The 24,301-nt window shown below is 50.3% G+C and overlaps 1 protein-coding gene across 12 annotated transcripts in view; it reads left to right on the forward strand.

Moving 5' to 3' along the window:
- The window catches only part of TRRAP (transformation/transcription domain associated protein), a 112,379-nt gene that overhangs the window by 77,213 nt on the left and 10,865 nt on the right, over positions 1 to 24,301 (forward strand). For 6 of the 12 annotated variants that reach the window (XM_032328453.1, XM_032328457.1, XM_032328460.1 and 3 more), the window contains 15 exons: positions 985 to 1,104; positions 1,305 to 1,592; positions 1,756 to 1,893; positions 2,501 to 2,613; positions 3,068 to 3,203; positions 6,108 to 6,299; positions 8,331 to 8,559; positions 9,147 to 9,412; positions 9,989 to 10,089; positions 14,119 to 14,320; positions 15,526 to 15,690; positions 17,139 to 17,229; positions 18,514 to 18,713; positions 19,496 to 19,757; positions 23,307 to 23,532. In XM_032328453.1, coding sequence (XP_032184344.1) covers positions 985 to 1,104; positions 1,305 to 1,592; positions 1,756 to 1,893; positions 2,501 to 2,613; positions 3,068 to 3,203; positions 6,108 to 6,299; positions 8,331 to 8,559; positions 9,147 to 9,412; positions 9,989 to 10,089; positions 14,119 to 14,320; positions 15,526 to 15,690; positions 17,139 to 17,229; positions 18,514 to 18,713; positions 19,496 to 19,757; positions 23,307 to 23,532 — 2,729 coding nt within the window. The remainder of the gene's footprint in view (positions 1 to 984; positions 1,105 to 1,304; positions 1,593 to 1,755; positions 1,894 to 2,500; positions 2,614 to 3,067; positions 3,204 to 6,107; positions 6,300 to 8,330; positions 8,560 to 9,146; positions 9,413 to 9,988; positions 10,090 to 14,118; positions 14,321 to 15,525; positions 15,691 to 17,138; positions 17,230 to 18,513; positions 18,714 to 19,495; positions 19,758 to 23,306; positions 23,533 to 24,301) is intronic. The other 6 variants (XM_032328458.1, XM_032328464.1, XM_032328462.1 and 3 more) reach the window with 3 other exon arrangements.

Below are 24,301 nucleotides of genomic sequence, written 5' to 3' on the forward strand. Positions count from 1 at the left end.
CCCCCCGAGACGAGCATTTTAATCTGCTGGTCTGTGACTGCTTGTGGCCCTACAGTGTTTCGGCCTCTGCTAAATGACCCGGGGCGGGAAGGCTGCCGACACACTGGCTGGGGAGGACGGAGCCGCCACATGGGGTCATCCAGGTTCACGGGGCTGCCTGAGTACCAGCCAGGAGCATCCTTCACTGAAGCATTTTCCCCCATTTTCCTTGTAATATTTCTGCCTTTGCTTTTTGCATTTTCGGTAGACATGATTTTGAGGGTGATTTCTTTTCTTGGGTTTGCAGTCAGAGAAAGGAAAGCATAATCATGAATTCTCCATCTTTGAACCCCCAACTCCGTGGGGAGGTAGGTCCTATGGGCACAGTGGCTTCAAGCTGCCTAGAAACCTGCCTGTTCATAAGGAATCCTGGCAGCTAATTCAGACTTTGAGACACAGCAAAGCTATGGACAGAGTCAGAGGCAGCTGTGGATTTGGTTCCCTTTTGGGGCCCTTCGTTTCCAACCCTGGCCCCTTTCACGGGGTTGGACCATTCCAGGCCAGGCCGCTCGCTCCCTGTCCGCCTGTCCCCCGCCGTCAGCTGCCGAGACCTCTCACTTCTTGATCTGTTCTTCAGAACTGTGCTTCTTGGCCAGTGACTCACCTCCCGCGCGTGTGCTACTCCCCTTTCCTCTTCTGCGTCGCCAGCGGCCTCGTTTGGCTGGCCCCCCTGTGCCTCCCGCCCTCAGTCCGCATCAGCGTGGCGCTCGTACCTCGCAGACGTGGTTAGAAAATGCCCTTGAACGTTAAAAAATGTAGGCAGGAAGCTGGCTGCTAGGCACACTGTGAATGCTCCGAATCTGTGTTTTTGCTCTGACCTGACACTTGCTCAGTCTCCGCAAGTGCGGAAGTGGAGGAGCGTCCGCCGAAGCTCGGGACGGGAGTGTCCTGTGTGTGGACACGTGGGCTCCCACGTGGCTCCACGATTCTCTGTTCTTTCTGTAGACGGGAGCCCTGCTCAGCGCCTTTGTCCAGCTGTGCCACATCTCCACGACACTGGCAGAGAAGACGTGGGTCCAGCTTTTCCCCAGATTGTGGAAAATTCTGTCTGACAGACAGCAGCACGTGAGTATATGTTTTAAATCCCGTTTTGGAAGACGTAGTTTTAGCAGTTGATAAACATCTGTGAATCACCTTATTAAGTTTCACGGGGCGAGGAGACTGCTGGCCTTTATCTGACGGTGCGTTCTCCAGAATGCTGCCAGATGCTGCGTGAGTGTGAGGCCGCGTTTTGAGTGGAGACATGACGTACTCTTGGGTTTCAGGCTCTGGCCGGTGAGATCAGCCCGTTCCTGTGCAGCGGCAGCCACCAGGTGCAGCGAGACTGTCAACCCAGCGCCCTCAACTGCTTCGTGGAGGCCATGTCCCAGTGCGTCCCCCCGATTCCCATCCGGCCCTGCGTGCTGAAGTACTTGGGGAAGACGCACAACCTTTGGTTCCGCTCCACACTGATGCTCGAGCACCAGGCTTTTGAGAAAGGTCTGAGCCTGCAGATTAAGCCGAAGCAAACAACGGAATTTTATGAGCAGGAGAGCATAACTCCGCCTCAGCAGGTGAGGCCCGCCTCCTCTTCCCGGTCCCGTCGTCCCTGCCAGGGTCCTCCCTGCCTCGGGAATCCTCTCCCCAGTGATTTTAAATGGCAGCACAGTGAAGTCGCCTCATTGGGAAGAAAACGTTTTTGTCCCGAGCACTCAAGAATCCACGCTGTGTTTTCAGGAGATACTGGATTCCCTGGCCGAACTGTACTCTCTGTTACAAGAGGAAGATATGTGGGCTGGTTTGTGGCAGAAGCGTTGCAAGTATTCGGAGACGGCGACGGCCATTGCTTACGAGCAGCACGGATTCTTCGAGCAGGTAGCCGCCGTCCCGTGTCCAGTGACGTGGCCGGGCCACATGGCTAAGGAGAGGCCGTTTCTAATGATCTCAAGTCGGAGTTCACGTTAGATAACTTCACCGGTTTATTTCATGTGTTTACCCTACATAGAAAGGCTCTTTGATTGAAGTCTCTAGTGTAAGAGAAACCTACGTTATATGACACGAACATTTTTGAAACTCAGTCGTGAAGCCTTTACCATTAGTTGCTAATGTGGATGTTTTTTATCTGCACTCAGTGGTCCTGTTGGAAATGGCAGATAGATTGTAGTTTGTGTTTAAACGTTAATTCTCATGTCTGTCCTTTCATTGAAGTGTGGCCCCGTCCCAGGATATGGTTCTCAGCCCCCAAACTCTAGAAGCACGGGCATGAGCTGTGGCCTATTCTGTCCTTACTGAAGGACGGAGAGCTGCATCACGGGGCTAGGCAGTCTTCACTCTGTCCGTTCTGTGGGGTGTTATGTGTCACTCTGTTCCGTGTGCGAGCAGAGCCTCAGGGGCAGTGATCTTCTAGAGAAGAGGGCAGGGCACCCCCAGGCTTGAGTTCCCGCTTGCCCTAAATAACCGAGAGCATTATTGACTTCTTCAGGCCCAAGAATCCTACGAAAAGGCAATGGACAAAGCCAAGAAGGAGCATGAGAGGAGTAACGCCTCCCCCGCTATCTTCCCGGAGTACCAGCTGTGGGAGGACCACTGGATTCGGTGCGCCACAGTGCTCGGCTGCTCAGGACTCTCTTAAGGGAACTGGGGTGGAGGGGGAGGGGAGTGTTTGAAATTGTCTTGTAATGAGTGCTTTTAAAAGGGGACTTTGCTATTTTCTTTATGGCCTTATAAAGAAGCACCTCAGAAGAGCATTTAATCCATGAGTAATTAAAAGCATCCATTGGAGAAAGAACAGATGATCTCTGCCTCCCCACTGGCTCTGGTGCTTAGGGCTTCTGCCATGTGGTGGGCGGCCCTCGGGGTCCTGGGGAGCCGTTTCCTTCAGGGATCGGGGGGAGCTCACCGCAATGGGGCACCTTGGGACCTCACCTTTTGCCCTGTGGGGGGAAAATATTTTTTGCAACCCACAACTGAAAATCTTATCCCTTGCCCTTTCTGAATCCGTGAGTGTTTTGTTGAGTGAACATCTGCCCTTGAATCCCTGGTCTTCCAGATGCTCTAAGGAGTTGAACCAGTGGGAAGCCTTGACGGAATATGGCCAGTCCAAAGGTCACATTAACCCTTACCTGGTCCTGGAGTGTGCTTGGCGGGTGTCCAACTGGACCGCCATGAAGGAGGCATTGGTGCAGGTGAGATCACTCTCCCCCACCGGTGGTTCTCCCGGGCTCGGGTGGTGTGGACCTCCAGAGAGTTCTCTTTGCTTGGAGCAAGCTGGGCGTTTTGGCAGGTGAAAGACAGCTGTTGGGAAGCAAGTATTATTTTCAGTTCTCTAACACCTTTCCCACACTTGTTCACTTTGGGAGCTGCAGGAAGAATTAGTTTAGCATGATGGGTCTGGTGCGGATTCGCCGCTGGAGGTGAGCACGGCGAGGGTGAACCACGTGTCGGGCCTGGTGGGTTCGTCGTGGCTGTCGGCAGCCGTGTCCTCAGTGAGGCAGTGTTCTCTTCCAAGCATGTTTGTTAATGGACGTGAAGGAACCCAGGATCATTAAGCTGAGTCAGGAACTTGGTTGAGCGCCACTTTTTTTCTTTTTTTTTTTTTAATTAAACTCCATCCAGAGGATTCAGTGCACAGCGGGAGCATGGTCACAGAGGCCCTGTTCCCTTTTCCCCGCTGGGGGGACCCGAAAGCCACAGTGTGGGACAGCGCAGCTCTGTGTCATCTGAGCCCCATGATACATTATTTTTGCCTTAAATGGTTCTTCCAAAGCGGCCATTCTCGCTACCCTTCCTCACTTCCTGCATCTGGGCCTTCCCTCATACTCTCCCTCGGCCCTTTGCCTGCTTCTGCTCCTCATCTCCACCTTTCTGGCGTGGGGATTGTGGCTGGGCTGGAGGCGGAGGACGTGCTGCCATCTCACCTGCCCTCTGCCCAGCCGGGCTTCGGGCTTCGGTGACGCTCACGCCAGGGATTCTCCTTTCCTCTTGTAATCGGAGATGACTTCCAAAGCACACTGAGGTCGGAGAGCGACTGTCTTTGAAACGATGAACCTGAAATTTTAACCTCTGTTGTGGCTACCATGTTCGTGTCGTTACTGGTGTCGCTTTTTAACGAACACGTGGAAGATGGTGGAACCGAGCTGAGGAACCACCGAGGGCGGGGACAGCCCCGGGCTTGACTTTGGGGTTGGGATCTGGAAATGGCCTGTCTGATGCAGGGAGTTTATTCCAGAGATGACCCATTGCTTGTATTATTTCTGACAAAACACATTTACAGTGAGTTGTTCTCTTCCTTGATCTGGTAGATGTTTCTGCTGAGTAAATATTTACAGCTCACTCTGCTCTTTCTTCTCCCCTCGCGGGGTTTTCCTTCGCTGGGTGCAGGCGGTGTCAGGCGTCATGCATGTCAGCCGTAGGTCTGAGAAGTGTTTTTTCTTTCCTTTTCTTTTTCTTTTTTAAGATTTTATTTATTTATTTGACAGACACAGATCACAAGTAGGCAGAGGTGGGGGGGAAGCAGGCTCCCCGCTGAGCAGAGAGCCCGATGCGGGGCTCGATCCCACGACCCTGGGATCATGACCTGGGCCAAAGGCAGAGGCTTTAACCCACTGAGCCACCCAGATGCCCCGAGTTTTTTCTTTTAGAAACCCTTAATTGCTTTCTAAAAATTGTGCCTACTGATTAGAAAAATGCTCATTTTATGTGACTAAACATTCTGGGTAGTCCGTAGTACATTCAGAGAGTGTTGGTCCAAGTAGATGGTCCAAAATTATTTACTCACTTACTGATAGTTCAAGAAAAAAAATTCCTTCTGTTTTTGTTTAGTGTGCATTATGGTTTCAGGGCTGCTTGGTTCGGTGTAATCGACGGGGTAGCTTGTTCCAGGGGGTGGGAAGTGAGCGATGCCTTTTTCTCAGTGTTCCAGGGATGGATGATGTGGTGATTGACAAAGGTCTATCTTGAGTAGTGTTGAAGCCCAGAAAATGTGCGATTGGTGTGATTTAGCGGATTGTGATGGAAGCAGATGTTTTGACAAGTTTGTCTTCCTAAATTTCTTCATCGTTGGATTCTTGAGATCTGAGAGAGGCCATGAATGTGAATGTGCTTTAGAGAAGTAAGATGTCAAAAAAACAAACCAGAGGGTCACATAATGCAGGATGGCCCCGTCATCATCCTGGTCCTTGTGTCACTTAGTATTTTGGCACAAAACTGTGGATGGTTTTTATTACTGCCTGGAGACGCTTCAGAATGAATAGCCTTTCTTCTCCTACACGGAAATGATTTTTGAAAAGACCTTAATTTTTATCATTTATGTTTTTAAATGCTCTGGACAGAATTGATAAAGTGAGACCAGTTTTAATGCTTCCTTTAGTGGGGGATGGGCAGACAGAGCTTTTGAGGGCTGAAGGGGGAGCACGGGGAGCCTTTATGTGGAGGCGCACGTTGTCGGGGGAAAGGGGCAGGGGCTAGAGCCGAGGAGAGAGAATGTGACCGCTCCGGGCTCAGTGTAGTTCATGAGAGAGCTGACAGGCGGGATGTGAGAGACCTGGGGGAAATTTTATAGTAGACGGCGGAGTGCGGCTTTTGAGGAACAGTCAAGTTCATGTTCTCTCATATTCTTATCAACTGGAATCATTGCCTTTTGCTTCCTTGTCTAATGTGTAACAAGTTAGATTGATTTCCCAGGATAACAATATGAATTGGAAGCAACTCAAAATTATATTTATCAGAGTGGCGACAAACATATATTGAATGCTGCGGAAATTCACTGGCTGACTTTGTAGCCAAGGGATGTTTGTTAATCAGGTCTGTCACATCAGTGTTCATCTGTTTCTCCCCTTTCTGGAACTGCTGATGACTCAAAGCGAAGAACCTGTAGAGACTGGCTACTCACTAGAATTTAGAAAAGGAGAGTGTCCAGAAAATGCAATCTAAATCCATGACTTCTCCAAAGAAAATAAGTGTCTGTTCGTAGCTTAATTCCTGCTTACCACTTTGCACAATTGGCTACAAAAAAATTGGCTTGCATTTTTGACCCTTTGTACGGACAAGTTTGCCTGTTACTTCCCATGTAATGTTCTTTTCCCCACCAGGTGGAAGTAAGTTGTCCCAAAGAGATGGCGTGGAAAGTCAACATGTACCGCGGGTACCTGGCCATCTGCCACCCTGAAGAGCAGCAGCTCAGCTTCATCGAGCGCCTGGTGGAAATGGCCAGCAGTCTGGCCATCCGCGAGTGGCGGCGGCTTCCCCACGTTGTGTCCCACGTGCACACGCCTCTTCTTCAGGTGGGTGTGGGGAACGCACCGAGCTGGACGGCGGGGAGGAAATTCTTTCCACTTGTCTCATCCTCAGTAAAAGGAAGGCAGAGTCAAAATATAGAGTAATGTTCTCATTTCTGGAGCTTCCATGAGATTTGAATGACAGGTGACCTGTCAGGAGCGATTTTGATGTTTCTCGGTTTTGCTCCAGGCGTTTTCGTTAATGGCCACCGTAGCCCATCAGTGCGATGCCGCTGCGCATCCTCTGAGACTCTCATGGGTGCCGCCACCAAGCCTCTTCCTTGCTGGGCCATCTGCATGGTTTCTGACAGTTTGTTCCCACCACACAGGCCACCATGCACTTGCTTGGCTCTGATGCAGTCTCTCGCACAGCCCTCAGCAAAGGCTGAGCGGCTTCGTGGTCTGGTCTTTAGGGACATCTCGGGCTAACTGGTTGACCGCTAAGGCACCCAGGCAGAGACTTCAGTGGTCACGTTCCATAAATAATAGAGACTTGACCGAATCAGTACCAACATACTTACCGTGGGGGTCCCAGAGGGAGTGGAGCCAGAAAAAGGGGCAAAAGGAATATTGGAAAAATAATGGCTGAAAGCTGCCGAAATTTGATAAACCAATTTCATTTTCAAAGCAGATGCACAAAGGAGCATATGAGCGTGGGAAAAATCGCTCACCAGCATCAGTCAGTAAAGAAATGCAGATCAAAACCACGGTGAAGTACTACTTTACTCCCACTACCCTTCTAGAATAAAGACTATCACGAGCATTGATGAGGATGTGGGAAAATTGGAACCCACAAATACTGCTGGTGGGATTGTAAGGTAGACTGGAAACAAGTCTGACAGTTCCTCAAAATACTAAGTACGGTTTCCATCCTACACACACACACTTGCACACCCATGTTCACAGCAGCAATATCCATAATGGCCAAAGTGTGGAAACCGCCCAAATGACCGTCAGCTGATGATTAAATAAAAAGTGGCAGATCCAGGCAGCGCAGTGTTTTGCAGCAATAAAAAGGGCCGAGTACTGAGCCTTATGGTGGCGTGGTGAGCCTTAGAACGTGCTGGGTGGAGAAGCCAGCAGAGGGCCATGCTCTGTGTCATTCCCTCTCTGCGGAGCGTCTGGGAGGGGGAGATGCACGGAGACAGAACTCAGATCAGTGGTTGCCTCCTGCGGGGCGTGGGGCGGGGAGGAGCGGGAGAGAGGGAGGTTTCAGAAAGCTGGAGGTAATAAACGGAACTTGAGGTGCGGCCGGAAAGCGGTGGTCCTTGCAGGCTGTATCTCCAGTTAAGATCGGTCAACAAGATGGCAAGTGGAGGGTCTAGGTGCTGTGTTCGGGAGATTCTGACGAGCTCAGAACAAAGATTTGCCCCAGAGGAGCATCTAGCTGGAGAGAGGACAGCCACGAGAAGCACAGCTTCGTACCAGAGGGAGATTGGACAGAGAGGAAATGCGGGATTTAGAAAAGGGAGGATTCTCCGTGGGAGGGAACGGAACCTCGCAGGTTCTTGGATAGGCTGTGCGTCGCGGCCAGTGCACTTGGAGCCAACAGTGCGTCTGGGGTGTTGAAGGTGGTGAACTAGACAATCTCCTAAGGGACGCGCTGGAAGACGGATTCGCCAGCCCAAAGGGAACACCCAGACCATGTGTGGGCCACGGGGTCTGAGTATTGGTGGAAAGAGAGCCTGAGGGCAGGCGGGCCTGACCGTTCTGCTCTGAGCCCTTGGTAGGAGACCCCGACTTAGGTGGTGGCAAAAGGAATGAGAAAGAGTTTGGAGGCTCCGTGTTTGCAGGGTGTGCTACCTGCACCACTGTCCTCCCCCTTCTATGTTGCAGTAGCCACAGAGCTGAACCTTGAGAAGTGGGGGGATCATAAGAGCCGAGTTGGGGGCAAAGAGTAAACGAAAGCGCGGAGCAAGAGTGCTTCCTTCGGGAAGTGCGTCGGGAGACCTTTATAGCCTTCAGATTGCTGATGGACCCTGGTTGGTTTTCCTCATGTGCACTCACCGTGGGGTCCCTGATCCTGGTCCCGTTCAGGCAGCCCAGCAGATCATCGAACTTCAAGAAGCGGCGCAGATTAATGCCGGCCTCCAGCCCACCAACCTGGGCAGGAACAACAGCCTGCACGACATGAAGACGGTGGTGAAGACGTGGAGGAACCGGCTGCCCATCGTGTCAGATGACTTGTCGCACTGGAGCAGTGTCTTCATGTGGAGGCAGCATCATTACCAGGGTAAACCTACCTGGTCCGGCATGCATTCATCATGTAATTTCCCAGACGCCCCACTGTTCTGGTTTCATGTCTCGGTTTTGTTGTGTTTCCTCCTGCCCCCCCCTCCCCCCTTATCAGATGTTCTATTTTCCGGTAGGCTTGGTCAGTGGTGGTTGGTCTGGGAAGGGTTGGGGGGAGGCAGTGAAAGATGGGGAGAGCCCCCAACCCGTTAACACTCGTCCAGCTCGAGCAGAGTCCGTGCTGGGGGCGTGAGCCGGTAGGATCTGAGCTCTGGGGTTTGGTGCTCATTGTGAAGGGCCACCCAAGGACGAGCTGCTTGGCGTGGCCTTGTGGAGCCTTCTGCGGTTTTGTTCATCCCCGGGCATCTGGTAGAGCCACCGTCCTAATTCACTTAGCCCGATGGGAACACCCAGCTCCATAGTCGGTGCTGTTTACCTCTCCCTTTCGTAGCACGTGTCTTCGGTGTGTAAAACCCAAGGGAAAGTAATGGGGGTTTATCACCGAGCTTCCTGTTTTCATGAGCCCATATGTACGTGTTTTTCATTTTTATTTCAGCCTTGTTGTGGAACGCTTTGAGAAATGTGGGGCATGGCCTGATTGCTCTTTCCTTTGCTCTCTAGCTATTGTAACTGCCTATGAAAACAGTTCTCAGCATGACCCAAGTTCGAACAATGCCATGCTTGGCGTTCACGCGTCTGCCTCAGCAATCATCCAGTATGGGAAGATCGCCCGCAAACAGGGACTGGTCAACGTAGCTCTGGACATCCTAAGTCGCATTCATACGATCCCAACCGTGCCTATCGTGGATTGCTTCCAGAAGATACGACAACAAGTCAAATGCTACCTCCAGCTGGCTGGAGTCATGGGGAAAAACGAGTGTATGCAGGTACAGTGAGCATGAGAGCCGTCGGCCGCTGCTCTGCTAAGGAGGGCCAGCAGGGCGCAGGTGCCCGTGGGGAGTCCTAGTGCAGAGAGTAGGAGAGGAGGGTGAGAACTTGCCATAAACACGACGTTTGTGGGAAACTGTCCCTTCACCACCAGAAAGGGGAAGGAAACCACTTGAACATTTGACATAGTTTTTACGGTCTGCATTTTACACTGTCTTTGGTTGACGTGTTTAAGGAAAAGAAAATGAAAAAGTGTAGGAGTATGATGATGTAAAGTAGATTTTGATGAAGTTCAGGGAAATATTAATAAAAATAATGGAATGGACTAGACATAGAAAGCTTTGGGGAAAATAGTACCTCTGAGGTATCCAGGACTGAATGTGACACTTAGTGATTCAGTTTATGTACGCTTGTCAGTCAAGAACTGTTAGTGGATGGCAAGGTCGACCGTCAACTTCAAGTGCACTTGTCAGTGACCTTAGGACTTAGTGCCTAGATAAATATTTTAATGCAGTTTTGACACTGTTGTCTAGAAATTTCAAGAAAATGTTTCCTGCTTTTGTTTTTTTAAACAGGGTCTTGAAGTGATTGAATCTACAAACTTGAAATACTTTACAAAAGAGATGACAGCTGAGTTTTATGCACTGAAGGGAATGTTCTTGGCTCAGATCAACAAGTATGTATGTTATACAGGAGGGAAAAAATTTGTCAGATTATTTTAAAAATTTGTCAGATTATTCCAAGTTATAACTTGGAAGTCAGTGTGATTGGGGGACCATTGTGAGGGGTGATAGTTGAGATGTTCTTGTCTCTGTGAAGACAGTAACTTATGGTGGACGGATAAGCTGGTTTGATGGGTAGTACTTAAAAATGCTTTTTTAAAAAATGAGTTGCTTGAACACAGGACTGCTAGTGACATAGATTCATTTCCCCATTTTCGCAGCATGATATTTTGGACCAGAGCTGATACGATTCCTTTTATGGAGACAATTCCTGTTTTAGAGCAGGGGTCAGGCCGCTGTGGCCTGCAGAACCCAGCCAGCGTCTGGTTTCTGTAAATGAGGTCTAGGAGCTCACCCACCCCCGCGGATGGGGTGTCTGTCTGCTTTCCCACGACAGAATTGAGTAGTTGTGCCAGAAACTGTGCAGCCCACAGAGCCTAAACCCATTTACTGTCTGGCCCATTCAGAAAAAGATCACAGAACCCTGTTTTAGAGAAACGAACATTAGATAAAATTTTATAAAAATTGGGCAAATGAGATAGGCTTAAAAGATGCTGTTCTTTGCCATATGTGGGACTGTAGAGTCCACTTTTCATATTTTCAGTAAAAAGAGTTGCATTTTTAGCTTATTTTAAATTATTGATTATTGTCAAGATAAGTCTTTTTTAAATATATTTTTTAATATTTTAAACTCACATGACCTAAGGTATACCATTTGGAAGTGTTAGTGGGCTTCAGGCATCCATGGTGTACAGCCATCACCGCCTGCTCATTCGGAAACATTTCCATCATCCCCAAGAGAAACCACATACCTGTTAGTGGTCCCTGCGTTTTCCCCTGCCTTTGTCTCCTGACAACCGCTCATCTACTTTCTGTCTCTGTGATGGGCTGCTTCTGCGCATTTTGAGTGGAATCCTACAGTCTGGCCTTCTGTGCCTGGCTGCTTTCCCTCGGCATATGTTCTCAGGGGTTGCCTGTGCTGTGTCAAGGCGAAGTACTCCCGGGCGTGTCTGTAGGTTTCAGTCCAGGCAACAATCAGTGAACATTTGGACTGTTTCCACATGTGACTCCTGTGAGTAACGTTGCTGTGAACGTTCACATACAGGCTTTTGGGGAAGCCTTGGGCATATACTTAGGGATGAAATTGCTGGGTCCTGCGGGACTTCTTTCTCTGGTCAAGAAACCACCAGATGGTTTTCTATAGTGGCTGCGCCATTGTGTGTTCCCGCCAGCACCGTCCGTGGTTTCCAGCTTCTCCGCGTCCCTGCCGGCCTGGGTCACCTTCCATTTCTCAGACTGCAGCTGTGCTCGTGAGGATGAAGTGGGGCTGTACTGGTTTTGACTGCCATCTTCCTGATGACCGGCCATGTTGAGCGTCTTCCCTGTGCTGTGTACGGGTCTTCTCCAGGGCAGCACGTGTTCAGTTATTTTGCCCATTTTTTAGTGGGTCATTTGGCTTTTTATCATCTGGCTCTAGTTCCCAGATGTTTGGCTGTGTCTCTGAGGTGTATGATTGTGGACATTTTCACGCTGTCTGCAGGCTGCCTTCTCACGTTCTTGGCGGTGCCCTTAACGCACAAAGCTTCTCACTTAGAAGTCCGGTGTATCTGTTTTCTCAGGTAGCTCGTGCTTTTGGTGTCATAGCTGAGATGCCATCACCTAACCCAAGGTCATAAGATTTACTCCTACGATTTCTTCAAAGAGGTTTAATTCTTAGAGTCAGGTCTTCAACCATTTTGAGTTAATTTTTATATGTGGCAGGAGATGGTGGTCCAGATACATTGTTTCGCACGTGTGTAGACTCTGTCCCGGTGTCAGTCCTTGAAAAGACTTCTTTCCCCAGAGAACGGCCGTGGCCTCCTTTTGGAAAAGCTGACCACAAAAATAAAGGTTTATTTCTGGACACTCAGCTCTGTTCCACTGATGTACGTCCATCCTCGTGCTGGGGCCACACTGTGTCATTCGCTCTCCTTTGCAGTAAGGTTTGAAATCGGGAAGCGTTCTTCAACTTGATCCTTTTTCAGGATTGGCTTGGCTGTTTGGAAGCCCTGACATTCCGTGTGAGTTTTAGGTTATTCATTTCTGCAAAAGAGGCAGTTGGAGTTTGAGTGATGATTGCATTGAATCGTGAAGGTTAATTTGGGGGGTTGCCCGTCACGACAATACTAAACCTTCAGTTCATAGACATGAGAGGTTTATCTTTGTCTCATTTAACAAGGTATTACAGTTTCTGGCATACAAGTCTTGCATTTCTTGGGCGCCTGGGTGGCTCAGTTGGTTAAGCAACTGCCTTCAGCTCAGGTCATGATCCTGGAGTCCTGGGATCGAGTCCCACATCGGGGTCCCAAGTCCACGGGGAGTCTGCTCCTCCCTCTGACCTTCTCCTCACTCGTGCTCTCTCTCACTGTCTCTCTTTCAAATAAATAAATAAAATATTTTTTTTAAAAAGTCTTACATTTCTTATGCTGAATGTATTCTTAATTTTTTTTTAAAAATATTTATTTATTTGACAGAGATCACAAGTAGACAGGAGGCAGGCAGAGAGAGAGGAGGAAGCAGGCTCCCTGCTGAGCAGAGAGCCTGATGCGGGGCTCGATCCCAGGACCCTGGGATCGTGACCTGAGCCGAAGGCAGAGGCTTTAACCCACTGAGCCATCCAGGCGCCCCTGTATTCTTAATTTTTGATGTTATTATAAGTTATTTTCCTAATTTTATTTCCAGATTCTCCATTGCTAAGGTAAAGAAATACAACTGAATTCTTACATTTTCAACTTCGCCTACTGTTTACTTGCTCTGTTTTGTGTGTCTGTACTCTGTAGGGTTTTCTGTGTATACAGTTCTGTCATCTGCGAGTAGAGATGGTTCTGCGTCTTCTTTCCAATCTGGATGCTTTTACCTTTTTTCTTGACTAACTGCTCCTGCCTAGGACTTCTGGTGGTTAGTTCAGTAGAAGTGGTGAAAGTTCTTGCTGATTGGAGAGGAAACCTTTTACTCCTTCACTGTTGAATAAGATGATACCTGTGGGCTTTTCCTGTCTGACCTTTATTACGTTGAGGTAGTTTCCTTCCATACCTAGCTGTAGTTGGGTGTGTTTATCATGAAATGGTGTTGGATTTCATCAGATGCTTTTCCTGCACCCACTGAGAGGATCATGTTTTTCTTTTTCATTCTGCTGCCGTGATGCACGTGGGTTGATTTTTGTGTGTGTGTTGACCCACCACCTTGCATTGCTGTGATAAATCCCATTTGGTCATGGTGTATAATACTTTCACATGCACTTGGCTTTGGTTTGCGTTTATAATCACGAGGGATAGAAGTATCTAGTTGTCTTTTGTCTTGCACATTGTTGGAAGATGTAAAACCGTCATTTGCAGATAGTAACATGATGTAGCCACTGTGGAAAATAGTTTGTGAGTTCCTCAAAAAATTAAACAGAATTATCGTGTGACCCAGGAATTCCACTCTTACGTGTATGTACCTAGAAGAATTGAAAACAGGTGCTCAAGCGGGTCCTTAGTCATGAATGTTTGTAGCAGCACCGTCCACAGTAGCCAAAATGTCAGAACAACCCAAATGAATGGATAAGCAAAAACCTGGTGTAGACCCACAAGGGAACAGTGTGAGACGCAAAAAGGAGTGACGTGCTGACACCCGCTGCAGCGTGGGTGAACCTCGAAAACCGGTCATGTCGTACGGGATCCCGTTTCTGTGAGGTATGCTGATGAGGTCCGTCTGTGGGGCCAGAAGGCAGGTTGCTGGTCCCCAGGGACGGGAGGTTCAGGGAGATGGAGAGTGACTGCTCTGTGCTACGGGGTTTTCTTTGGGGATGACAGCAGCATTTTGGCACCTGAGAGAGTGCCAGTTGTAGGACATTTTGAACGTCCTCAATGCCACTGAATTACTCATTTTAAAAATGATTGATTTTATGTTACGTGAAGCTCTCCAAAGAAAAATAATAATGCTTTGCTTTTGTCTCTTCACAGATCTGAGGAAGCCAACAAAGCGTTTTCTGCAGCCGTGCAAATGCATGATGTGCTGGTGAAAGCCTGGGCCATGTGGGGCGATTATCTGGAGAACATCTTCGTGAAGGAGCGGCAGCTCCATCTGGGCGTGTCTGCCATTACGTGCTACCTGCACGCCTGCCGGCATCAGAACGAGAGCAAGTCAAGGAAGTACTTAGCCAAGGTGAGACAGGTAGAACCCACTTTCACCAAAGGCCGTTTGGGAGCCTTCAGGTTTGCACGAGAAGCCAGCTCTTTGTTCATCCGTGCTGGGGGTGGGGCATTATTTCCCACCTGCCTGGCCCGTTCCCATCAGCCTTCGCGGCATCTGTCCCAGTTCCATTTGAAAGCTAAGAAAACAAGAGACCTGACATACTTGGGGCCCCAAGACTTTAAGCAGCAAAGCCGTGCCTGGAGTCGGTCCTGGGACTCGGTCCAGCGTTCTCTCTGGGACCTCACCCTGGACAGAGATTGCTGCAGACCAACGAGGAGGCTGCCGGGAGAACTTTCTGCCACACACCTGGTGATTCTCCCCCCTCACCCGAAGGGGAGGTGCCCACAGTCCCAGAGCTGCACAGCGCTAGTCTCAGGTGTCCGGCATGCCGGGGTTTCTGCACGCGCTGCGGGGTGCGGTCACACTCGCTGGGTTCTTGGCCCCAGGTCACCCCAGCGCAGCACAGGGGCCGAGACTGGTGGCTGACAGGCACCTGCCCAGAGGTGACTGCCTTAACACTGAGATTCCTTCTTAAGTGTTGCTGCCTCTCTCGTGTCTCTGGAAGCACATACATAAAACCCAACATTCATCCTTGCAGAAAACTTAGGAAGAAGTTGTTCTGCTTTTCTGGTTTGTCCCATTAAAGATTTGGATTTCTTAGAATCCCGTCATGTCCAGATGTGCAACGAACATCAGCACCTAGTGTTAGCAGCTGACTCCAGAAACAACACGCCAGCTGTGGTGACGCGGGGACGCCCCCTAAATGTGTGACTCTGAATTTGCCTCCTTCTCGATGTAGTTGTTTCAGACATCCGTGGGCACCCAGCCTCCAGCTTGTGGCCCCCTCGTTCCGGGGTGGTGTTCATCAGAGATTTTAACAAGTCCATTTTGTTGTGGGGAGGTCATGAGTGTGAACTGGAAGGTTGGCGGGGCCTTGGGCTACTAGGTTGGTCGCTGGTGATTGGCGGTAATGCCTCCACCACGCAAGAGGCGTATTCACGTTTGCGGTCTCATCTACGGTTTATGCAGCGCGTTTAGCAATATCGCTGGTCCTTTTGTATATCTTCCCCCACATTGCCAGCAAGGCTATGCTGTGTGCTGTTTTAATGTTGGGGAAAAGTCACTGATGAAGGGCCTCCGTTTCCTTTAGCTCTGGGGTTTTCCTTCTGTCTTAGGTGCTGTGGCTTCTGAGCTTTGATGACGACAAGAACACTCTGGCCGACGCCGTGGACAAGTACTGCATCGGCGTGCCGCCCATCCAGTGGCTGGCCTGGATCCCGCAGCTGCTCACCTGCCTGGTCGGCTCTGAGGGGAAGCTGCTTCTGAACCTCATTAGCCAGGTGGGAGCAACAGGGTCTCTTTGTTACGAGAAAATTAGGTCTTCATTTCACATGTAGGAAGCTGCACACATTTAAATGTCACTTGATCTAAAGCGAAGTTAAAAGTGATTGGAACAAAATAATCCAGAAATAATTATTTCGGGACGAAATAATCCGCTACATTATTAGAGTATTAAAATGCCAGTTTTTTTCCTTGCCTGTGTTGCCACACAAAGATGCAAGTAAAACAGGTATTCTCTTAAAATTACTAGTGAATCCTCTGAATTAGTGACACGGATATCCAGTTGATACTTTGTAGCTACCCTTCAGCTGAAGTCCTTGTAATCATAGCGGCTGTCACCTTTTACTCTTCATGCCGTTCTTAGGGGTGAAAGTCGTGTGCCCTGGGGATGGGGTCGGGGTTGGGGGAGTGCACACACTGGGGTCCCGGAGGAAGGCTTTCGTGACCATGATTTGAGATGGTTTCAGGTTGTCCCTCCCTGTGAGCAGCCCAGGGTTACAGGAAGGAACCCGATGGTGGGAATTTGGAGACAGTTCTGTGTCGCTGCCTGTGAGGGCATTTCTTCTTACAAAGTTAGAGGGTCCCGTGATGGACTCCTCGTGAATGAAGAGCGTCCCGACCAAGTACTTAAGATAGTGCCGTTTCACGTTCTGTCTGTGCAGCTTACTTGTATCCAGAAATGGTTTTTGTTTTTCCCTGCGAGAGGCTACAGAGATGTCCCTGGGTACTGGCATTTTGCCTGGCGTTTATCTGCCGGACGTAGAGTCGGTCTGTGCGGGAGAATCATCATTCATCAGACATCTCTCCCGGTGCGTTCGCCGGCTGCCCAGCGGCCCGTGGCCGAGCTCGAGCCCACTCCTGTCGTTTTTTATAGATGCACTTGGAAGGGTCTGAGGGATGTCAGAGTAGCTGTTCAGGCCTTTTGAAGAAGCCGTAAAACCCCAGTTTGGTAGGACTGGTGTTTCTTAAACAGAAAATCTTCAGCATCCTCCTCGCTGCAGTTTCGTGAAGTTTCTGGCGAACCTGTTTGTCAGTCAGAGTCGGTTTCCAGTTCCCAGTGAGTGGTGCCCAATATGAAGACTGACCAGTGTCGTTTTGAGTTTTGCCGTTACTTGCCTGAGTAAGATCTGGGGGCCAGTGCGTTTTGTCTTTCTCACGTTTGCCGAATCCAAGGCAGGTGTGGTTTCTCTGTCATTAACAGTCCCCTGGGCAGAACTGAGGGAGTGCACCGGGTTCATCTTTCTCAGATCTTTCAGAGGTGAACTAGGTATTGACCTGCTGTTCAGTCCGGGCTCGTGGATGCGCCCTGTGGTGCACTCTGTGCCTCCTTGGTCCGGATGGAGGCCCCAGCCCATTTGCAAGTGGCAGCAGTTACTTTCCACGCAGATCGTCGTCCTCCAGAAGCCAGGTGGTGAGCAGTGCTCTTTACACCCGTGTCTCTGAGCAGGTTGGACGCGTGTATCCCCAGGCGGTCTACTTTCCCATCCGGACCCTGTACCTGACCCTGAAAATCGAGCAGCGGGAACGCTACAAGAGCGGTATGTCTTGGGCGGGGCTGGCTGGCCAGACCGCGAAGGGCTCCGTCCGTTGGGCGCTCCATGTCTGGGTGGCTATGGACACTCGCCTGCCCTCAGTCTGTCTTTAGCCCGTGGGAGGACACTGTGGGGTTGGGAGGTTCGGGTTAGGTTAGGAAGGAAGTCAGTGTTCCCTGTGGTTGTGATTTAATAGGGCGCTGGTTTACCTGAGTGATTTGGTCCATGAGTAGGAAAAATACATGAAATGTTTAGGTCTGAAGAATTATAAAGTTTAAATAATGCATCCTGGTAAGGAGTCTAAACGATGCTTACCATGTATGTCATTTAGTTTATAATATCTTTAGCTGTCGAAGAATCAGCATAGATGTCAGTTTTATCAGATTCACTCAAATAGAAAAGTTTTGATCTGTACCAAATCCTCCTGTGTAAGAAGTAACTTTTAATGGTTTCGTTTGTTGCCCGCTATACATGGTCCCTTGTAAACCATTAAAGCACCATCTGCTTCAGGCCATTTTTAACACCCAGGTGTTCATGGTGTGAGGCCAAAGATTCTCTAAGAAGGTGACCTGATCCCCTGGGTGTGGTCGCACTGCCGCTGGTGAGCTGGGCTGGTCAGGAGACTGCGCGGCACCAGCTCTGGCCTCACAGGTCTACCTAGATGTGTGTTTGGGTCCTTTGCAAACTAAGGTGTTTATTCTGAGTGAGCCAAAGCTGGAGAAATGGGCATTTGGGTTCTATAGTATATTTCTCACATCACAAAGGACTGTATTTTTCAAAAATACTATTTTAAAAGACATGATTTGGCTTTCCTCCTCATTAATTACTTCTAGATTTTCTGAGCCATCTGCAAGGAATGTATCATGAAATAGTTTTCCCAAACATTTAAAAAATGCTTGACCTTATGGTGAAGTTAGAGGACAGTGAACACTTATGCCCCCTTACCTCAGTTCACCACATAGCACATAGCTGTTTGTGTGCACACATGCTAGCACACACACTCTCTCTCTCTCTCTCTTTCTCTCTTTCTCAACGTGACCCTTTCTGCTTTTCATGGAAACATCCAAGGACAGGTTGTAGGCAGTCACACTACGCATGCCCAGCCCCTCAGCGCACGTGTCCTTAGAGCCAGCCGGAGCGGCTCCCAGGGTCCCTGGGGAACCGGTCTCGTGCTGTGTTAACACGCCTGCAGGAACCAGTGTTCCTTTGGCCGATGGGTCCTCTAGAGCACCGAGCTCTCGCATCCGGCCAGTTTTGCGCTGACATTGGCGTTGTGTGTGTTACTCTCAGATTCTGGACAGCAGCAGCCAAGTTCAGTGGGTAACCAGTCCCATTCTGCATCAGATCCAGGGCCCATAAGAGCAACAGCCCCAATGTGGCGCTGCAGCCGAATCATGCACATGCAGCGAGAGCTCCACCCAACCCTTCTGTCTTCCCTGGAAGGCATCGTCGATCAGATGGTCTGGTTCAGAGAGAACTGGCACGAAGAGGTACGTGCGGGGAACTGTCGTCCGCGTGCTGTGGGCTGTCGTCCTTCAGATTCGCTGCCTGGTCATGTCTGGGTTCTGTGTTGTCAAACTGGACAGTGGAGTGGGTGGGTAGCAGATGTCTGCGTACGAACACAGCCTCGAACACCTGACGCGGGGTACGCCTGAAGAAGATGATGAGATCGGGAAAGCCAGTCCTGGCCTTACCCTGCTTACTGTGCTCCCATCTGAGACCAGTTAGCCAGCAGCAGCCATGGGGGGCGGGCGGCAACTGGGCGGGGGCAGGCGGCTGTGGCATAGGTAACTCCAGAAGTGAAGTCCGTTCTTCAGTGTACTTTCAGCAGCCAGACCCTCTCCTGAATGGTGTTCGTATAAGCTGATGACTGGTATCTCGGTGTTTGTCTTGTTGGCCAAGAGGCCCCCTTGTTATTACTGTTACCGTGTGTGTGTGCGCGGACACGCAGCAGTAACTTCAAAGCTGTCTGCATAGAAGGTTTTTCTTGTGGTTGGTTAATCATCAGGGTAGGTGTATGTCTAAGAAAGTGGAGGATTTTTTTTGTTTTGTTTTAACATTCAGGACACTTGGTCCTATGGTTAAAAACACCGCTGACAGTGCAGCGTGCACAGGGGGTGAGCACAGGTTCGCTCTGTGTGGTTCTCGCTGATTTGACACCTCCTGTGCTCCGGGAGGCAGGGGAGGGGACGTGCTGGGCCGATGCTCGGCGGTCACTTAGCTGCTGGCCTAGAGAGCTGCCGTGCGACGTATCTGGGTTTCTCTCCACCAGGTTCTCAGGCAGCTCCAGCAGGGCCTGGCGAAATGTTACTCCGTTGCGTTTGAGAAAAGCGGAGCTGTGTCAGATGCCAAAATTACCCCCCATACTCTAAATTTCGTCAAGAAGTTGGTGAGCACGTTCGGGGTGGGCCTGGAGAACGTGTCCAACGTTTCGACCATGTTCTCCAGCGCGGCCTCCGAGTCTCTAGCCAGGCGGGCACAGGCCACCGCCCAGGATCCCGTCTTCCAGAAGCTGAAGGGCCAGTTCACAACTGGTGAGTCCCTCCCTGTACCTAGAGAAGGTCCACTTGCCATTCTTCCTCTGTCTTTAACATCAGCTAGTTGTTATTTCTGGTTTTCACGAGCACTGACATGGCTGAGCTTACTGGGCTGTTTAAAATGTGGACTCTGATCATGAGGTCGTTGTAACTCTCCGCAGCCCGAGGCCACACTGCCTTCTCTCCAGTGACGGGTGGAGGTGGGAGCCAGGCTCTGCCTGAGGGGTCGGAGGGTGTTCAGAAGAGGAGGGTTTCAGGCTGAACCCACCCTCTCCTGTCCCTCCCTCCCCTTGGTTTTTGTGGGAAAACTGAATGCTTGGAGGGGAGTTGGGCACAAAGGTGCAGGGCTTAAGGTGACAAGTAGAATTCAAACCAGTAGTGGATTCAGGTGACAGAAATGATACAAGGAAATTGTATCATCATTACTGGCCCCTGGTTTGGGTTCGTGCATTTTTTGAGACGCCCAAGAGCGAGAACCTTTGGCCTCCGGGTTCGTCTGATCGGTGGCGATCAATCCAGTCCCTTTTGGTCTCAGTCTTCACCTGCCAGGTGGGCCCTGGTTCCCGCAGCACGTGCACACACAGGCTGACCGACTGTGTCCCACAGCCACCCTGCTGACCTGCCCATCCTCTGACATGGGAGCCCAGTGATCCCCAGGCCTCAGAGCGTTTCTCTAGCCAGCTGGGCAACTTCTGCAGGCCTTTGTGTTGAGTGTCAACCCCCGAGTTACCACCACGGGAAACAAGATTTTTCTGCTCAGTAATCCAGTGAATAGAAACATTCTTGTTTAATTACTGGTTTTATAAGTGTCTCCAGAACATTCTTTCTTCATAGAGACACTAAACCATAGAATAATAGTTCACACTGCTAGTTATTTAAAATATCTTTCAAGAATTCCTAATGCAGAGAACACAGCTAGGATCTGTGCTGTGTAGACGAGGGTGAAGTCCTATAAAAGGAAATATTTATCCCGCTGATTGCAAAGTTTGCTTTGCAGCTACAGCCATGACTTTCTTTTGATCCGTGTGAGATCAGGCCCCAGAGCCCCGCATTTTCTCCCCTTGTGCTGTGAGTGGGTCGTTAAAAGTGATGCTGAACTCCCTTTAAGGTCAAGGGGCTTCTCCCAGTGCACCCCACCTTGAAGAAGATGCTCTTGGAACAATAAAATATGAGCCCCTCGCACCTTTTCCACTGAAGCACTTCTGTTGTCTTCGATTTTTTTCTTTGTGACGCTCCCACAATGTGGTCGGTCGTATTCCCGGACGAAGGAAGAGTCTGAGATGAATTTTACGGAAACTCTTCTATTTTACTCAAGGGAAATGATACTCCGTGTGTTTTTAATCTTAAAATGCCCACTTATTAAATCGAATGAAGTCTGAAATAGAGAATTCAGAGTGAGACAAGTTGTTCGGATTTTAATATGAAAAAATACAAAACCTGAAACTTGGAGGAAGACCGCTCTGAGGCTCTGACCTTCCAAGCATGGGCGTTTCTTTTTTTTTTTTTTAAAGATTTTATTTATTTATTTGACAGAGAGAGAGATCACAAGCAGGAAGGGAGGCAGGCAGAGAGAGAGGAGGAAGCAGGCTCCCCGCAGAGCAGAGAGCCCGATGCGGGGCTGGATCCCAGGACGCTGGGATCATGACCTGAGCCGAAGGCAGAGGCTTTACTGAGCCACCCAAGCGCCCCAGCATGGGCGTTTCGTATGCAGCCCCTCTGGTCCTCCTTTCCCAGGAAGGACTAGCTCTGTGTTTCAGTGCCACGTTCTCGTCCACACAGCGGAGGAGAGTTACCCCATCTCCGTTCTTGGGCCCCATCACCTGTGTTGGCTACTAACACCCACCCCAGTGAGGAGGTGGAGGAAAGTTCAAAGACTGTACATCACCGTAACTGCAGGGAATGAGGACTGACTAACATGCAGGAACTTGTACACGAAGGCCGCAGCCCTTTGATTTGCGGAAGTGCCAAACTGAGAGAATGGATGAGCAGAGCAAGCCACAGCCGTGCTCACAGGAGAAAAATAAAGTGGAGCTAGCCACTGGTGCGGCAACTTGGATGAACCTCACATTGTGCTGAGTGCAAAAAGCCTGCCTCGAAAGGACACCTAGTGCATGGCCTGCGCTCAGGAAACGTTTGTAAACTAACCTCAGGATGGAGGCGGAGCATGGGTCCGTGGTGGCCAGGAGTTAGGGATTCAGGGCAGAAGCGGTGTGGCCAGAGGGCTCACACGGGTGTCTGCGCAGATGGACATGGGAGCACCTTGCTGGCGGGGCGGCGCTTCTGGCCGTTCAGATGGCCACGGCCCTCCCGGGCCCCTGTGTAGGTGTTGACGGGCCTCCTCTGGGTCCTGGCTCCACAGGCACGTTGCTGACCCCACTCACCTTCTCTGCATTTGGCCCCAGACCAGCCTGCTGCGGGCCCCGGAGGGGGTGGTCGGGAGAAGACAGTGAGGGTGGTGGAGGGGGCGGGAGTCTGCGCCAGGCCCCCCCGCACAGCCTGACTGCGGGAGAGCATCCACGCGAGGCCCCTGGGAGCCCATCCGCTCGCTTGCGAAGGGCCCCTGCCGTGTCTTAGATCCCAGTCCTTGTCCACGGAGCATGGTGGCTCCCATTGTGACCGAGACGGTTCAGCTTATCCTGACCTTTGGGTTCTGGCAGGTTCGAGTAATGAGAGCCTCTTCCACCCTTGGTGCTTGTCTGTGTGGAATTGACACTTTTTTTAAGAAGGGTTTTTCGGTTTATTGTTTTGTTTTGTTTTTTTCTTTTTAAGATTTTATTCATTTATTTGACACAGAGAGATCACAAGTAGGCAGCGAATCAGGCAGGGAGAGAGGAGGAAGCAGGCTGCCTGCCAAGCAGAGAGCCCGATGCGGGACTCGATCCCAGGACCCTGAGATCGTGACCTGAGCCAAAGGCAGAGGCTTAATCCACTGAGCCACCCAGGCGCCCGGTTTTTCGGTGTAATTGACCTTTTAATGCCGAGTTTTAGGAAAATCTGAGATATACAGCAATCGGGTATTTCAGTTGCTTAAATGAAAAGTGCACGTTTTCCGTTTTTGTCATTTCAGTTTCTTGCCTTAAGTTCTTCTGATGAACTGACTTACAATTTAGTATTCGCCTGGACTGGTTTTTTTTTCTCCTTTAGCCTCAGGTTACTTGCAGTGTTGTCTTTTGGCACAGGGCCGTGGTTCCCCAGTGTGACGCTTGCTGTCCGGCAGGGCTGCGGGTGGGCGGAAGGCGGTGACCTTCAGGGCTGGCCGGTGGGCTCCTGTGCCCCTCGGAGGCCCACGCAGGGCCTGTGGTGACGCGGGGCGAGGCTTCCTCTGGGCACTTCGTCCCTTCCCTCTCGTCCTGGGGTCAGTAGAGAAGTCGCTCAGGCTGCGACTCACACATAAGAGCAAGGGGGACTGAAGATCTTCTCCGCTCCGGGTTAGACGTACAATAAAACATGCCTCTTTCCTACCTGGGAGGCTTTTGAGCATGCTTTTGTAGTGAATTCCAGATAGCCCAGATGATTGAACGTGTTTTTAATTGTTTTATTTTGAAGATTTTGACTTCAGTGTTCCGGGATCCATGAAGCTTCATAATCTTATTTCCAAGTTGAAAAAGTGGATCAAAATCCTGGAGGCTAAAACCAAGCAGCTTCCGAAGTTCTTCCTCATAGAAGAAAAGTGCCGGTTTTTGAGCAATTTCTCGGCACAGACAGCTGAAGTAGAAATTCCAGGGGAGTTTTTGATGCCCAAGCCGACCCATTATTACATCAAGATTGCTCGGTGAGTGTGCCCGGCGTGGCGGTGGTCACTGACGCATGGGACCCCAGGCAGCCCCACCATGGGACGGGCCTCGGGGCAGACCTCGCGCGGTGATCCAGGCTTGTTGACCCTCCCCTGTGCTCTCCTTGCCCCCCGTAAGGGGAGAATGGGAGATTGTTCTGGGATTTCAGGAATCAGGCACTTAAAGGGCCTGGCCTCGCTGATGGGTGAAATGTCTTGAGTCAAGTGTGTGTTTCTCTTGGTTTTAAAAGAACTTTTTCTGAATCCCCATGGAACTGAACAGAATAGAAAGTCACCCAGTCTATAGAACTCCTAAAGCTCGGTATTCAAAACAGAACTGGACATTTGTAAAACTGTATTAGAGTAGACGTTCTGTCTTACGGTAAATGTCAGAAGTTCTGTAACAAATGGTCACACGCAGACCCAGAAGTCTGCTTTCTTGTGCATTCAGAATCGGGTTTCCTGGCCCTCCAGATGTGACTCCCCTTCTGGCCAGACCTCCCTGCTCCCTGGTCCACGAGAGGGAGGTGACGGCAAGGGCCAGCAGTCCTCACGCTTACTCCTGCTTATTCCCAGGGCACCGCTCCCTACAGCCCCCGTGACTGTCCTGGGCCTGCCTGTCCTGCTCCCCGTGTTCAGGACCCACCCCCCCCAGCTCTGCAGCTGGGTCCTCAGAGCCAATCAGCAGCTCACCCTGAGCTCCTGAGGCAGGACCCCGTGGCTAAATGTTTTAAAGCTACTGTGTCCTCTTCCTGCGTTTTCCCTCTGC

The sequence above is a fragment of the Mustela erminea genome, chromosome 20 (genome assembly GCF_009829155.1).
Source record: "Mustela erminea isolate mMusErm1 chromosome 20, mMusErm1.Pri, whole genome shotgun sequence".
NCBI classification, from domain to species: domain Eukaryota; kingdom Metazoa; phylum Chordata; class Mammalia; order Carnivora; family Mustelidae; genus Mustela; species Mustela erminea.